General features: G+C 43.1%; 3 protein-coding genes across 6 annotated transcripts in view; 1 reads left to right on the plus strand and 2 right to left on the minus strand.

The window, feature by feature from the left end:
• LOC105891164 (copine-8) overlaps positions 1–2,406 on the minus strand; it is a 118,424-nt gene extending 116,018 nt beyond the window's left edge. Inside the window, exon 1 of one of the 4 annotated variants that reach the window (XM_031582461.2) lies at positions 2,077–2,406. In XM_031582461.2, the coding sequence (XP_031438321.1) occupies positions 2,077–2,174 (98 nt within the window). In that variant the 5' untranslated portion in view covers positions 2,175–2,406. The remainder of the gene's footprint in view (positions 1–2,076) is intronic. The other 3 variants (XM_031582462.2, XM_012817318.3, XM_012817319.3) reach the window with 3 other exon arrangements.
• Positions 2,407–8,079: 5,673 nt separating this feature from the next.
• On the minus strand, positions 8,080–10,485 carry alg10 (ALG10 alpha-1,2-mannosyltransferase). Its single transcript, XM_012817315.3, has 3 exons — positions 10,148–10,485; positions 9,736–9,933; positions 8,080–9,463 (listed from the first exon to the last, which is right to left on the minus strand). The coding sequence occupies exons 1-3, from the start codon at positions 10,310–10,312 to the stop codon at positions 8,396–8,398; spliced, it is 1,431 nt and encodes a 476-aa protein (XP_012672769.2). The 5' UTR covers positions 10,313–10,485; the 3' UTR covers positions 8,080–8,395.
• A 251-nt stretch (positions 10,486–10,736) lies between these two features.
• tprkb (Tp53rk binding protein) lies at positions 10,737–12,079 on the plus strand. Its single transcript, XM_012817316.2, has 4 exons — positions 10,737–10,927; positions 11,118–11,240; positions 11,435–11,611; positions 11,705–12,079. The coding sequence occupies exons 1-4, from the start codon at positions 10,787–10,789 to the stop codon at positions 11,789–11,791; spliced, it is 528 nt and encodes a 175-aa protein (XP_012672770.1). The 5' UTR covers positions 10,737–10,786; the 3' UTR covers positions 11,792–12,079.
• Positions 12,080–12,595: the final 516 nt, after the last annotated feature.

Raw genomic sequence — 12,595 nt, forward strand, 5'->3', positions numbered from 1 at the left:
TGTGTGTGTGTGTGTGTGTGTGTGTGTGTGTGTGTGTGTGTGTGTGTGACCGTTGCTCTGGGGTCTCTCTCTGCCACAGCTGCTGGTGGCCGAGCCCCACTGACTGCCAGTGGACCTCAGAGAACCACAGGGGAGTTAAGAGGAGAGAGAGAGAGAGAGAGAGAGAGAGAGAGAGAGAGAGAGTGTGTGTGTGTGTGTTTGTGTGTGTGTGTGTGTGTGTGTTTGTGTGTGTGTGTGTGTGTTTGTGTGTGAGAGCGGGGTTGGGGTATCGATCAGCAGCCGTCGCCTGCTCCTCAAATCAATCACAGAATCCAGAGAGCTTTGACAGAGAGAGAGAGAGTGTGTGTGTTTGTGTGTGTGTGTGTGGGGGGGGTGTCAGAAGGACTCTGCTGTGCTGGACACAACCTGACCATCCAACACAGGTTTCAGGTATACAAACAAACTATCTGCCTGCCAGTATCATATGAAAATATTGCTGTTGCTGAGTTTCTGGAGCTTCTACTCAGATAAACTGTTGCTCTTTGACCTTAGACAGACCCATATCAAAGCCATTCCATTCCAAAGCACCTCTGTGTTGTGTATGGAACTCATTGGGACACAGCTTTCTGTGCTAATCTATTGGATGTAGTGCATTGGCCACTCCATGTGTGTTATATATAGGTCACTAGTGTGCTGTTTGGACAGAGTCTAGTGCTCAGCTCACCTGCTCCTTGGGAATCCACCACTATGGGGATGTGATGACTAATATGTCAGTTTCTAGTGGGATGGACACGTCACAGCTATCACAGCTATGAGGGCTTGTAGCCATGAATCGGTGGAGTCACGCGGGAGACTGTGCCAGCCCGTAACACACAACCGAAAATGAACAGTGCAGACCAGGCTTACTGTAGAGACACCAATGCAGGAATAAACAAGCTGCCCACGTTCCACTGTCACACACACCACACCACCTGAAGGCAGGGGGTCTGTTCTTATTACTGAACAAGCTCTCAAGTCCACACTGGGGCGAAGGAATACTTCCAGGAACCACAATCATAACAAGTTTACAGGAGAAAGGTACAATGGACAGTGGACAATGGACAATGGACATGTATTTTGTTCAGGAACCATAATAATAACACAGGGGAGGAGCGTGTGTTTTGTTCAGGAACCATAACAATAACACATGGGAAGAGCATGTATTTTGTTAAGGAACCATTGCAATAACAGACGGCTGAAGAACACCTTCATCTTACAACCTTTATATAAAACTGTAATACCGTTTTACACTGAAAAGAATGATGTACATAAAGCATCAGCTAACTGGCATGCCTTAGTTAGGCCTGATTGCCTCTGCCTCTCCCACATGATTATGAACCTATCCGGGAAATGCAGGAAGCTTGTCTAGTCCGAAAGTGCACAGCGAAGACTCTGGCCGGGAGATAAAGGGGCGTTACGCACAACCACAACCCTTTTAACCCATGAGTTAGTGAGACATTCGATACTTAAGACAGTTATTGTGTTCACCATCACAACGACGGAATCCCATTTCACTGCCGGCAACAGGAAATCTTTACGTATCTGTCATTCGTTACGGCACGAGCTGTTCACTCGATCAGAGTTCTGAGCGCATAGTTGCCTGACAGCATTCAGCTTACGTGTTCCAACGTTATCGTGATGACAACAACGTTTTGCACATAAATAACTCGTGACCACATTCCTGCAAGGAGAGGAGATTAAATAAAGGATAACAAGATTTTGCAGTTTCTCTGTTCAATATCTTATTCTGGGTGTAAAGGCGTAGAAAAACAAACAGAGAGAACACAAAACGTAACAAGCTTCTCCACAGGACAACATTTGTTGGGTTTTTCTTTCATATTAGCGTTCAACACACAACTTTGGAAACTGCCATTTCACACAACGTGTTATTCTCGAAAGTAGGAGGCATTAGAGAAACTGTTTTGGAATGACATCAACTATCCCAACTTTTTAGTTGGGTCGTTTCTTCCAAACGCCTTCCTGGTTTTGTCGCATATTTTTGTCCGTAGTGCTTACACACGCTCTCCATAAATAGGTTAATTCGAGACATTCGCTTACCTGCAAGACACAGTGATTTCAACTTTCGTGGCAGGAATAGAAGCGTTCAGCGGGTCGAAGTCTCCTATCGACGCCATGTTTAGGAAGCTGTTGTTCATCGTGGTAATATTTTGTCCAACCCCTTTTTGGCAGCGAAAATCTAGAGAAAAAAAACTACACCAGCACCCTAGCGAGTCACTGCATGTGGACGAGAGTGTGAGCTTCTTCGAGCCTACTAGCGGAGAGAGAGTGATGTCACAGCATACCAGGAGCGGCGCGTCAACTCCGCTCTCTGCCCTGGCACACGCTGCGCTGCTCAGGCGAATGAGGGAATGAAGACGCGCCAAGCAGACTCATGTGTGTAAAGTGGTGGGAGATCTCAGAGCGCCACCGTGAACATTGCGTGCGATTGCGCTCACTCCAACGCACGGAGCATGACTTCTACAGAGGAGGTGGCATGTTATTCTCTAGAGCCATGGAGTGATATCATATAAAAGAACAGAACATAATATAATATAATATAATAAAACATGATATACTATACTATAATATTACATAAAATAACATAATATAAGATAATATATGCGCTATATGTTTAGAATACAAAAAATAGGTTATGTTATTGTTGGAGCTGGGATTTAGCCGGGGTAACCTTTCGCCTTATCCCTCTACACACCGTGCAAAATATCGTATGAACACTAGCGGCTCTGCTGGTGCCCAGAAATGCGAGCACACAGTTACCAAGGAATCGGAATGGCAGCACAACCTCAGCCTTTACAGTGGACCTCAACAGTGGACCACGTAGGTTATGTGGAAGAAGTTGGTGGACGTACCGCTGTTATCCGCCTGAATTCGCTGTTTAGTAACGGCGATCAAAGCATGGTTATTCATTTTGACGTGGCCTGTAATGTGGATTTCATTATGACACACGTCAGGTTGTCACATAGATTTTTTTTTTTAAACCAAATGATAGGCATACCCCCTACGAAATCTCTAACATACCCACTTACAACTCATCATTTTGTTCTCCGACACATTAAGTTGTTTGGTTGGCATGTGTCTCCTCTTCTAGATTTTCACTGGCAGTGAAATTCATTACTGCTGAAGAACAAATAGGTCAATCACCCTGTTTGCACACTTCGAACAGCAAGCAGCAGACTCTTAGGCTGACAAACAGCAGTGATTTGAAGTAGCCCACATAGGAGGTAATTCATTAAGTAACACCACACTACCATCACTGGAACACTTATGAACCCAGGAGTAGCCCACGATCACAAATATGCCTGCGCTAATATCTCATTTACATCATAATGAATAACACTCAGCGAGAGTGATTGCCTTCAGATGAATAAGTCTGTTTAAATCTTGGGTTTGCATTAAAATCAACTTCAAGCTTTAATGAAGAAGTTCAGCTCAACTGCGAACAGCGCAACAGGCGCAGTGTACCGGGGGCCTAGGGGCTGTCAGGGGCCCACTTGAGTAGTATTGTAAGTGGACCCTCTCGCACATTGACAGTGTCAGTGATGACATTTCCCAGTTTCTAATGTAAGTACCGGTAACCGTCAAACGACACAAAGTCCCTTACGGTTTTGATAGCTATATCTACCACCTTCCCACTTAGGGTAACACTATGGTTTTGAGTCATAGCCTATTTTTATGTAGGCCTGTTGTTCCAAAATAGCTTGTTTTGTTAAAAAATAATAATAATTTCTTATTTAATTTGGTTTGCTCCCTGTGTATCATGTGTGATAACTTGCATGGATGTCATGCAGTAATTTTTTTCCAAACGGTAACATTTTTTTGTGAAGAATCAAATAGCAGAATAAATAATGTTTAGCGAGTCGAGACAAAAAAAGTGGCGCTCAAAAGAGGAAGGAGACAGAGAAAGACAGGACCAGGAGTTTGGACTTGAGCAATGTTGTTAAAAACTTTTCTGAGCGCAAGGCCCGTAGGATATATAGGTTTTTGTTTGTTATGGAGAGGTATCTGGGATTGAAATCTATAGCAATGTAATTGTCGGCCTTCTATCATATGTTGGAAAATGTGCACCTTCTGTGTCTGGTAACATTTGGCGACTGTGCTATTGATAACGAAATAATGAATTCTATATTCTATTTATTTATTTTTTTCTATTTTTTTTTAAATTTGTATAGCACCTTTCATACAAACTAATGCAATGCAAGTAATTGTGTGGTCAGGTGCCGTCATCCATTCATTCATATAATGTAGGCCTATAATGAAATACTGTGCTTTTCTTGATGGCTAAGTATTATATGCTTACTGTATAAGCTACCTATGGGTTGATTTGTTAGTGTAGGCTGGCAAAAGCTATTTTGGATGTTTGGTGGTTAGAGAAATGAGGCTGTGGCTGTTCATTTAATACACCCTTCTATCTGAAGCATTACAGTGCAGATACTCTGTTTCAGCTGTATGTGTGCTCCAGAACTCATGACCTTGGGGATGTCAGCAGTTTCTCTACAGCAGGTCCACTGGACCACAGAGCATAGCAGGTGGGAAATTATGAAGAGGGAAATATCATTTTTATCTTGAGCCAGGGTTACATTACTCAGGATTTGCTGGGTTACAGTCTGCAGCATGATCACACACATGCCCACGCACACACACACACACAGTTTAAGCAAAATCGCAATTGAATAAAGAGAGGGGGGCTTAATTCCACTTAAAGAGGTCAAATGGGCATAGGATAGAATTGGAGCAGAGGAACAGCAGCAACATAGGGCAATGAAATGAGGGAAATGGTACAGTTTGTGTGTGTGTGTGTGTGTGTGTGAGTGTGTCTCTGTGTGTGTTAGAGAAAGAGAGAGAGAGAAAGAATGTGTTTCATTTGTGTGTGTTTCTGTGAGAAAGAGAGTGTGTGTGTGTGTAAGGTGGGGGGTGAGAGAGAGCTCTTTGGCCAGAGGCAGCCTCCATGCTGCTGTCTAATTTTAGAGTGAGGGAATGCACTGCTGCAGCCCACAGAGTGTGTGTGTGTGTGTGTATTCATGAACACATTTGTGTGTATGTGTGTGTGTGTGTGTGTGTGTGTGTGTTTGTGTATGTGTGCGTAAACACATTTATTTGTGTGTGTGTCTGTACGTGAATACTTCTGTGTGTGTATGGTATGTGCTTATAGACATTTGTGTCTGTGTGTGTGTGTGTGCGCACTCTCAGTATCGACCTGCCTCGAGCCAGTCATTCCCTCTTTCCTTCTCTAATCAAGACCTCTCTCTGCTTCTGACACTTCTGTATGCTTACACACACACACACACACACACACACAGGCACACAGACACACATACACAGGCACACAGACACACAGACACACACACACAGCACACACACACACAGACACACACACAGGCACACACACACAGACACACACACACACATAGAGACACACACAGACACACAAACACACACAGACACAGACACAGACACACACACACACATTTTAATAATGTGCCCATGCCCACATGGAGCAAGACAGACACACAGGCCAGAAATATTAAGGCTCAGAAGCAGCAGCTGCAGCACTGGCACTAAACATACATATGAAAGGAAAGACTCTCTCTCACACACACACACACACACACACACACACACACACACACACACACACACACACACACCGACTCCCATGACACAGGGAAAGCTAATGATTTGCTTGCTAATGACTGCAGTGTTTTCCTGATCGTAATGAGAAAAGGGATTTTTCCTACGGAACACTGCTTCCACTCATCCAGGCCAGGCCGTGTTCTCACTGAAACACAACACAAACTACACAAACATCTTCACACACAACACAAACAACTTCACACTCAACACAAACTACACAAACATCTTCACACACATCACAAACAACTTCACACACAACACAAACAACTTCACACACAACACAAACTACACAAACATCTTCACACACAACACACACATATTCACACACAACACAAACAACTTCCCACACAACACAAACTACACAAACATCTTCACACACTACACAAACAACTTCACACACAAAACAAACAACTTCCCACACAACACAAACTACACAAACATCTTCACACACAACACAAACAACTTCACACACAACACAAACAACTTCACACTCAACACAAACATCTTCACACACATCACAAACAACTTCACACACAACACAAACAACTTCACACTCAACACAAACTACACAAACATCTTCACACACAACACAAACAACTTCACACACAACAAAAACTACACAAACAACACACATATATTCACACACAACACAAACAACTTCACACACAACACAAACATTTTCACACACTACACAAACAACTTCACACACAAAACAAACAACTTCCCACACAACACAAACTACACAAACATCTTCACACACAACACAGACATCTTCACACACAACACAAACAACTTCACACTCAACACAAACATCTTCACACACATCACAAACAACTTCACACACAACACAAACAACTTCACACACAACACAAACATCTTCACAAACTACACAAACATCTTCACACACAAAACAAACAACTTCACACACAAAACAAACAACTTCACACACAACACATCAACTTCATTAGAATCTTCTACACCACTGATTTTGGCTGAGTTCTTATGTCTGCATATTCTTTTGTCTGTATTTCTCACACACAATTTTACAGAAAAGGGTTCTTTCTTAGAACCATACAACAGTCCTCAGAAGTCTACAATCATGAATTTGTTTTCCTCATCCTTAGTATTGATTCTATATCAGTACATAGCCAGAGTCCATGTTGTTGGGTGGTGGGATATAGTATCACAAGCAACGTAACACCCAGAGACCAGGATAGTATGTGCCGACAAAGCACAATTTCAAGTGCTCACTGGGGAAATGACTGGGCTATTTTGATCAGCAGCCATATGACTATGCCAAAAGAAAAGGCAGCAGTATATAATGGTAAGTAGTTGAGAGTTCAACAACAAGAAAACCAAGCCTCTCCAAGGAATCGATATATGATGTCAATCATAACCCCGGTAGTCTGCAGCATTTATAAACACTTCTGCATGTAAATAATAGATAGAGATTGAAAAGCCCGGTGTCATCAGTTCTAATTAGTCTTTTTTCACAAATAAAACTGTATTTTGTAGAATTGTTTCTCGATGTGAAAGGAATATCAGGCAAGAGTATTCTGCTCTGCTGTTTTGCCACTTCAAGTAATAAGACACTCTTCACCATGTGTAATTATTACACTGTTATTACATCTGTCTAAAACAACTGCGTCCAGCGCGTGATGGTCCACAAGTGTGGGAAACATACAACAGCCACTAAACCACAATGTTTCTCTCTGTATTAAAGGCAAACGGTTAGACTGCCATCTAGTGGACATCATGTGATGGAACACCAAAGTCTTTGCTGATTGTTTCCTTATGAGGGAATTAGTAGGTAAGGCATAATTTAAATGGAGTCATCAAAGAGCATAATCACCACCACCACCATCATCATCATCATCCGTTTATTTATTATCTGCATCTATAAAGCATTCACCACTTGATCCCAAAGACTGAAAAATCTTATAAAAAAACAAACATCAACACAGGATGATGGGATGATCCCTACAGAAGGGTGTATGAGAAATAGACTGAAAGAATAATAACATCAACAGGTTACAACCAAAAGGTGATATGTCTTACACAGGGTGTGGAACTACCAGGGCCCTAATGACATAATGAATGACTGAGGACACAAAATAATATTTTAGGGCATAAAAAAGGCATAGTTGCACACATATTGGATTATTTATTCCCTCTCATTAAGAAAGGCAAACACATTTTGGAGATGTAAACAAGCTTGCATATGCTATGGGCCTTTAAGACTAACAGGGAGAATTCACACCTAGACTCAAAAACTAAACTTCAACAATAATGGGATGGGAACTCCAAAATAACTAATCCTAAATAACTAATCTCAATACCAAAAATGCTACCAATAGAAATATGTCAAAAATAGATTTGTATTTTGTCAGCATTGTTGATTCCTCCCCCCCCCCCCCCCCCCCCCCCCTTAGATATTAATATAAATTGTGATTTCTACCCTGATGGCTGGCATTCCTGCTTTTGGTCAACGCAACCAAGGACTTGGTGGAAATGATACGATGTTCCTAAAAGTAATGCTTCCATTTTCCGTTTTCTCCACCAAGCACCCCACACACATAAAAAACAAACTTCATCAGATCAGTGTTGTTTTCTGCATTGGATCCTGTCCTGTTAATGACCGTAAGTATCCCAGAGAGTTCTTACTGTCCTCAGTGGTGTTTTGTCCAGTGGGCCGTGACCTCTCTCTTAGTGACCTCAATAACCTCTACCACATGAACCTCTGTACGTCCGTGCTCTCTGGCCACTGGAAGCTTCTGTGGAGAAAGACGTAAATCGTGGCGCCGTTAACGACCGTGTACAGCCCAGCCTCCAGCAGCAGCCTAGGCACCGGAGCCAGCGGCAGGTGCAGCCGGTAAAGCAGGTACGGCATGATGAAGTAGCGGAACTCCAGAAGCTTCTGTGGAACCGTGGAGGCTACCAGGCACACACAGAATGCCAGTACCCAGAAGAGCGAGCGGCCCCGGAGGAGAGTGTCTAGGAAGGTCCATGCCGCGAAGACGTACCCGGGCACCAAGAGGTAGCGCACCAGCTCGTGCCGCTGGTAGACCCGCTGCCACATGTAGAAGGGGAAGTGCCGGTTGTCGGCAAGCAGGTACTTGTGTACATGTGTGAACCTCCAGACCAGGAGGAGGGTGAGGGCAGTCAGGGCAAAGTAGAGCAAAGGTTGCCTGCGCAGAGACTGGAGGAAGCGGAGCGCCCTCTTGTGGCACAGAGTCAGAGGCAGCGAAAAGAGCAGTGTGAATGACAGGAAGTAGAAAAGCTGGGGGAAGTTCAGACAGGCCTCGTGGCTGCTCCGATCCCCGACCACAATCCCACGATTCCACACCACAAAGCCTGCAAATCCGCCGGCCACCATAAGGTACGGCCACGTCACTGCGACAACCGCCTTCACATTGGTCGTTGCCGAGGCGAACTCCCACAGGAAGCGTGCCAGCCGTTTGGTGCCAGCGATGCTGAGGGGCACGTGGCACGCAGTGGGCGATCGCTGGTCACGCTTCTTTGTCTGTTCGGCCGCCCAGACCTCGTCCATCTTCTGAGCAACCACGGTGCCGGCACAGAAGCCCACCCACACCAGGTTGGTCTGGCGGAACAGGATGGCGCACACGCCCAGCATGGCCGCCGCTTTATGGGAGCTGTAGAGCGTCATCAGGTAGGTGAAGAGCGTGAAGAAGGTGGAGCCTGCGTCCGTGTAATACAGGAAGGTGAAGAAGTAGAGGACCGGGAAGCTGGAGAGGGACAGCGCCGTTAGGACTCGCTGCCAAGCTGTGTGGGACTGGAACACAAACGACAGATGTGTGAGTACTGAGACATACAAACTCTCCCTGAAGCAGGAGAACATTTACAAAAAAAGTCACTGAAAGAACTGCTGAAAGGTCAAGTCAAGTCAAATGTATTTATAAAGCACATTTAAAAAACAACTCACGTTGACTAAAGTGCTGTACAACCAGAGTAGGCAATCACAATCAAATATAGAATCAAATAAGAACAGAAACAAAACACCCACAGGTCAACAAACCGTTGAGCGCACAGAAAGTTGACAGGTACCTTGTCTTTCAGGTGGAGTTTGCAGACTATGAGATAGAGCAGGTAAAGGTTTCCGCAGTTGAAGAGCGTGTTGATAAAGCGCAGCATCGCCGAGGAGCACACCACCTTCCCAGTTAGGTCAGCCAGCCAAACCACCGGTTGGATCAACCCCACCGAAGCCAGGTACAGGCCAGGAAGTGTAGTGATCATGGGGTCCCACTGGAGAGTAGGTTACGGCACATTTGCTTTCGAATTGCTAATACATTTTTAGCTTAAACGTTATTTCAATGCATTCAAAACAATTGTTACAATTTACCAACGCATTCATGTGCAACAACAGCCGTTGTTATAATAAAGTCGTCACACTGACAACAGCTGACTGGTGCGATTTAACATTGATGCGATGGATCAACAATGAACAAACACAACGTACCTCATAAAACTTCCCTTCACAGTATTTCTGAGCTTGGGGTATATGAAATATTTCGTCCATGTATGGCTCCCTTTGTTCCCTCGTTATTTTGGAAAACAAGAGACATGATATCAAAAAGTTGGTGCTGCAAAGAGCGGTGAAGATGTAGCCTTCAAATAGCTCCATTTATGTTCGAAAAGATGACACAAAGCGGTTATGAAGCTAAAGAAAACTAGGTGGTTAGGCATTAACAAAGCAATCCATTTACGTAATATTGCATTGTCTATCATAAAACTATCGTATTTAGTTGCAAGTATAGTGGGTGATACCAGCTGCAGTTAGCCCTACTTTGTAACTGACAGCTAGTAGGTACATCAGAGATAAGTAGTCCGTGTGGTACACGTTGATTATCTTCTAACCGTTCCTGCTGACTTTACAGTTTTACTAATTACTGAAAGAAAAAAATCTTAGAAAGTTAAATATATTTCGATACAAGCTTTTTATACCAACAGTGAAACAGTTTTCACGATACGTATACGCTATCTTCGATAATCTCATATGGAAAATAAACTACGTGCAACAGTATTATCATTCCGTGTTCTACAGTTCCTGTTTCGAGCGTAACTGAAAGTTGTGCTCCCGTGTTTGGTATACGCAGCCATGCAGTTAACCTCCACGCTGGAGCTTTATCCTGATTACAGTGTCACGCAACTTCTTTTTAAAGATGTTAAGAACGCTGCAGAGTTGAGAAAAAATGCCATGGAGGGGCTCGTACAAGGTGCCTTGATAAATCCTTCAATGGTGAGAAAAACAGGACAGAACAATCCTAACGCTGGCTTGTGTTCATGCTACCACATCAAATGTTTGGAATCTATCCCACAAAGGGATTACAAAGGGTTACACAAATATGTAAAGTTACGATAACATGTTTTCAACCCCTAACTAGTTATCTCGGTTCCTTGACCCGTGGTGTTATATTCCCTTTCGACAGATTGTGGATCCTTTTCAAATTTTAGTGGCATCCAACAAAGCAATTCATTTACAGAAGACTGGGAAGATGAAAACGAGGAGCCTGTTCTCAGAAATCATCTACAACCTCTCCCCCACCAACAATGTGAGCAAGTGAAGATAATAATTCTTGTTAGGCATGGCTGATTACTTCACCAAATGTATCTTTCAAATATTATTTTATTTGTTTGTAAGGTTAAGTGTTGTGTGTGTGTGTATGATGCATGTGTGTATTAATATGTGGCTGTATGTTTGTTTACACTTTTCTAATATTTATGTGCACTCCTTGTATGCATGTAGATTTCAGAAGCGTTCAAGAGATTTGGGATCTCTGATGATGATGGTGCGGTGTATGTAGTCCTGGTTTACCCCAAAGAGGAGGCTGCTGATATTAGTAGTATCGTTAGCAGGGTCAAAGGTCAGCAGATCCCAGCTGATATGATATCCACTCTAACTGACGCCGCTAAAATAAAAAAGGTTTGTTTCCATTTTCTCATAATCTTTAGGCATTATAGAATGGCATTGAGTGAACTGATGATGATAACCTCTGTGTGTTTCTTGTCATTTCAGCTTTACAAGGTGTCTCCCCAGGAAGAGACGAATGGCAGTCTACTGGATGCAGTCATCTGCAGAATGGCAATTAAAGATGTTTCATAGCACTACAATGAGTCGACAGCTAGTTTGTTTTAAATATTCACAACTAATACCGCCAGCAGTTTGTCCCCTCCTTTCTAAAACTTATGAACCCTTCTTAATTTGAATCAGTTTTATTTTTATATTGATGTACGCCAATTAAAAAGTTCAGCAGAACAACTCCTGTGTCTTACACAAGTTTTTATGTTGACATGTTGTAATGACCAGTACTTTGTCTATTTGAATGATGTGTGACCTTTGGGACTTGTCCTGTCTCTCCTGTGCAACGCATAAATGAATGCATTTCTTTGTCTTGGAGGAGTTAAATGGAATACTGCAGATGTAGTTTCACCTCCACAACACTTCATTTCAAATGTGAGGTGCTTTTAAACACTTAAAAAAGCAACATTAAGAGAGGAAAGGTCTGAAAAAACAGTTTATTTTAACAATAGACCAAACAACCTTGCTTTAGGCAAGGAAACCATTTGGATGACAAGATTTCCATTTAAATTCCAATCCAGACAAAAATGAAATCCTCTCTGAGGGGTTCTTTCTTTCCTGAGCAGCATGGTTGGCACCGCTGGGGGCTTTACATTTAGTCATTTAGCAGACGCTTTTATCCAAAGCGACGTACAAGGGAGAGAACAATCAAGCAAAGAGCAATAGAGCCCTAGTGTAACAATGAATACTATTTTACATAAGAAACTGCAGGAATGTAACTACTGTAAGTGCAGGTTAGGTACTAGTAGAAGTGCAAGTTAGGAAGGGAGGTGCTCTCTGAAGAGTTGGGTAACGGCTTATTCTACGCAGCCAGCCTCAAGCAGATGC

The sequence above is a fragment of the Clupea harengus genome, chromosome 16 (assembly GCF_900700415.2).
Source record: "Clupea harengus chromosome 16, Ch_v2.0.2, whole genome shotgun sequence".
NCBI lineage: Eukaryota > Metazoa > Chordata > Actinopteri > Clupeiformes > Clupeidae > Clupea > Clupea harengus.

Excerpts from the sequence above, each read along its gene's own strand:
- tprkb (XM_012817316.2), top strand. The coding sequence starts at position 10,787 with ATGCAGTTAACCTCCACGCTGGAGCTTTATCCTGATTACAGTGTCACG. Across the intron at positions 10,928-11,117 it reads CCTTGATAAATCCTTCAATG|ATTGTGGATCCTTTTCAAAT; the intron begins GTGAGAAAAACA and ends CCCTTTCGACAG. Across the intron at positions 11,241-11,434 it reads ACCTCTCCCCCACCAACAAT|ATTTCAGAAGCGTTCAAGAG; the intron begins GTGAGCAAGTGA and ends GTATGCATGTAG.
- alg10 (XM_012817315.3), bottom strand. The coding sequence starts at position 10,312 with ATGGAGCTATTTGAAGGCTACATCTTCACCGCTCTTTGCAGCACCAAC. Across the intron at positions 9,934-10,147 it reads GTGAAGGGAAGTTTTATGAG|TGGGACCCCATGATCACTAC; the intron begins GTACGTTGTGTT and ends CCTACTCTCCAG. Across the intron at positions 9,464-9,735 it reads AACTCCACCTGAAAGACAAG|TCCCACACAGCTTGGCAGCG; the intron begins GTACCTGTCAAC and ends TTTGTGTTCCAG.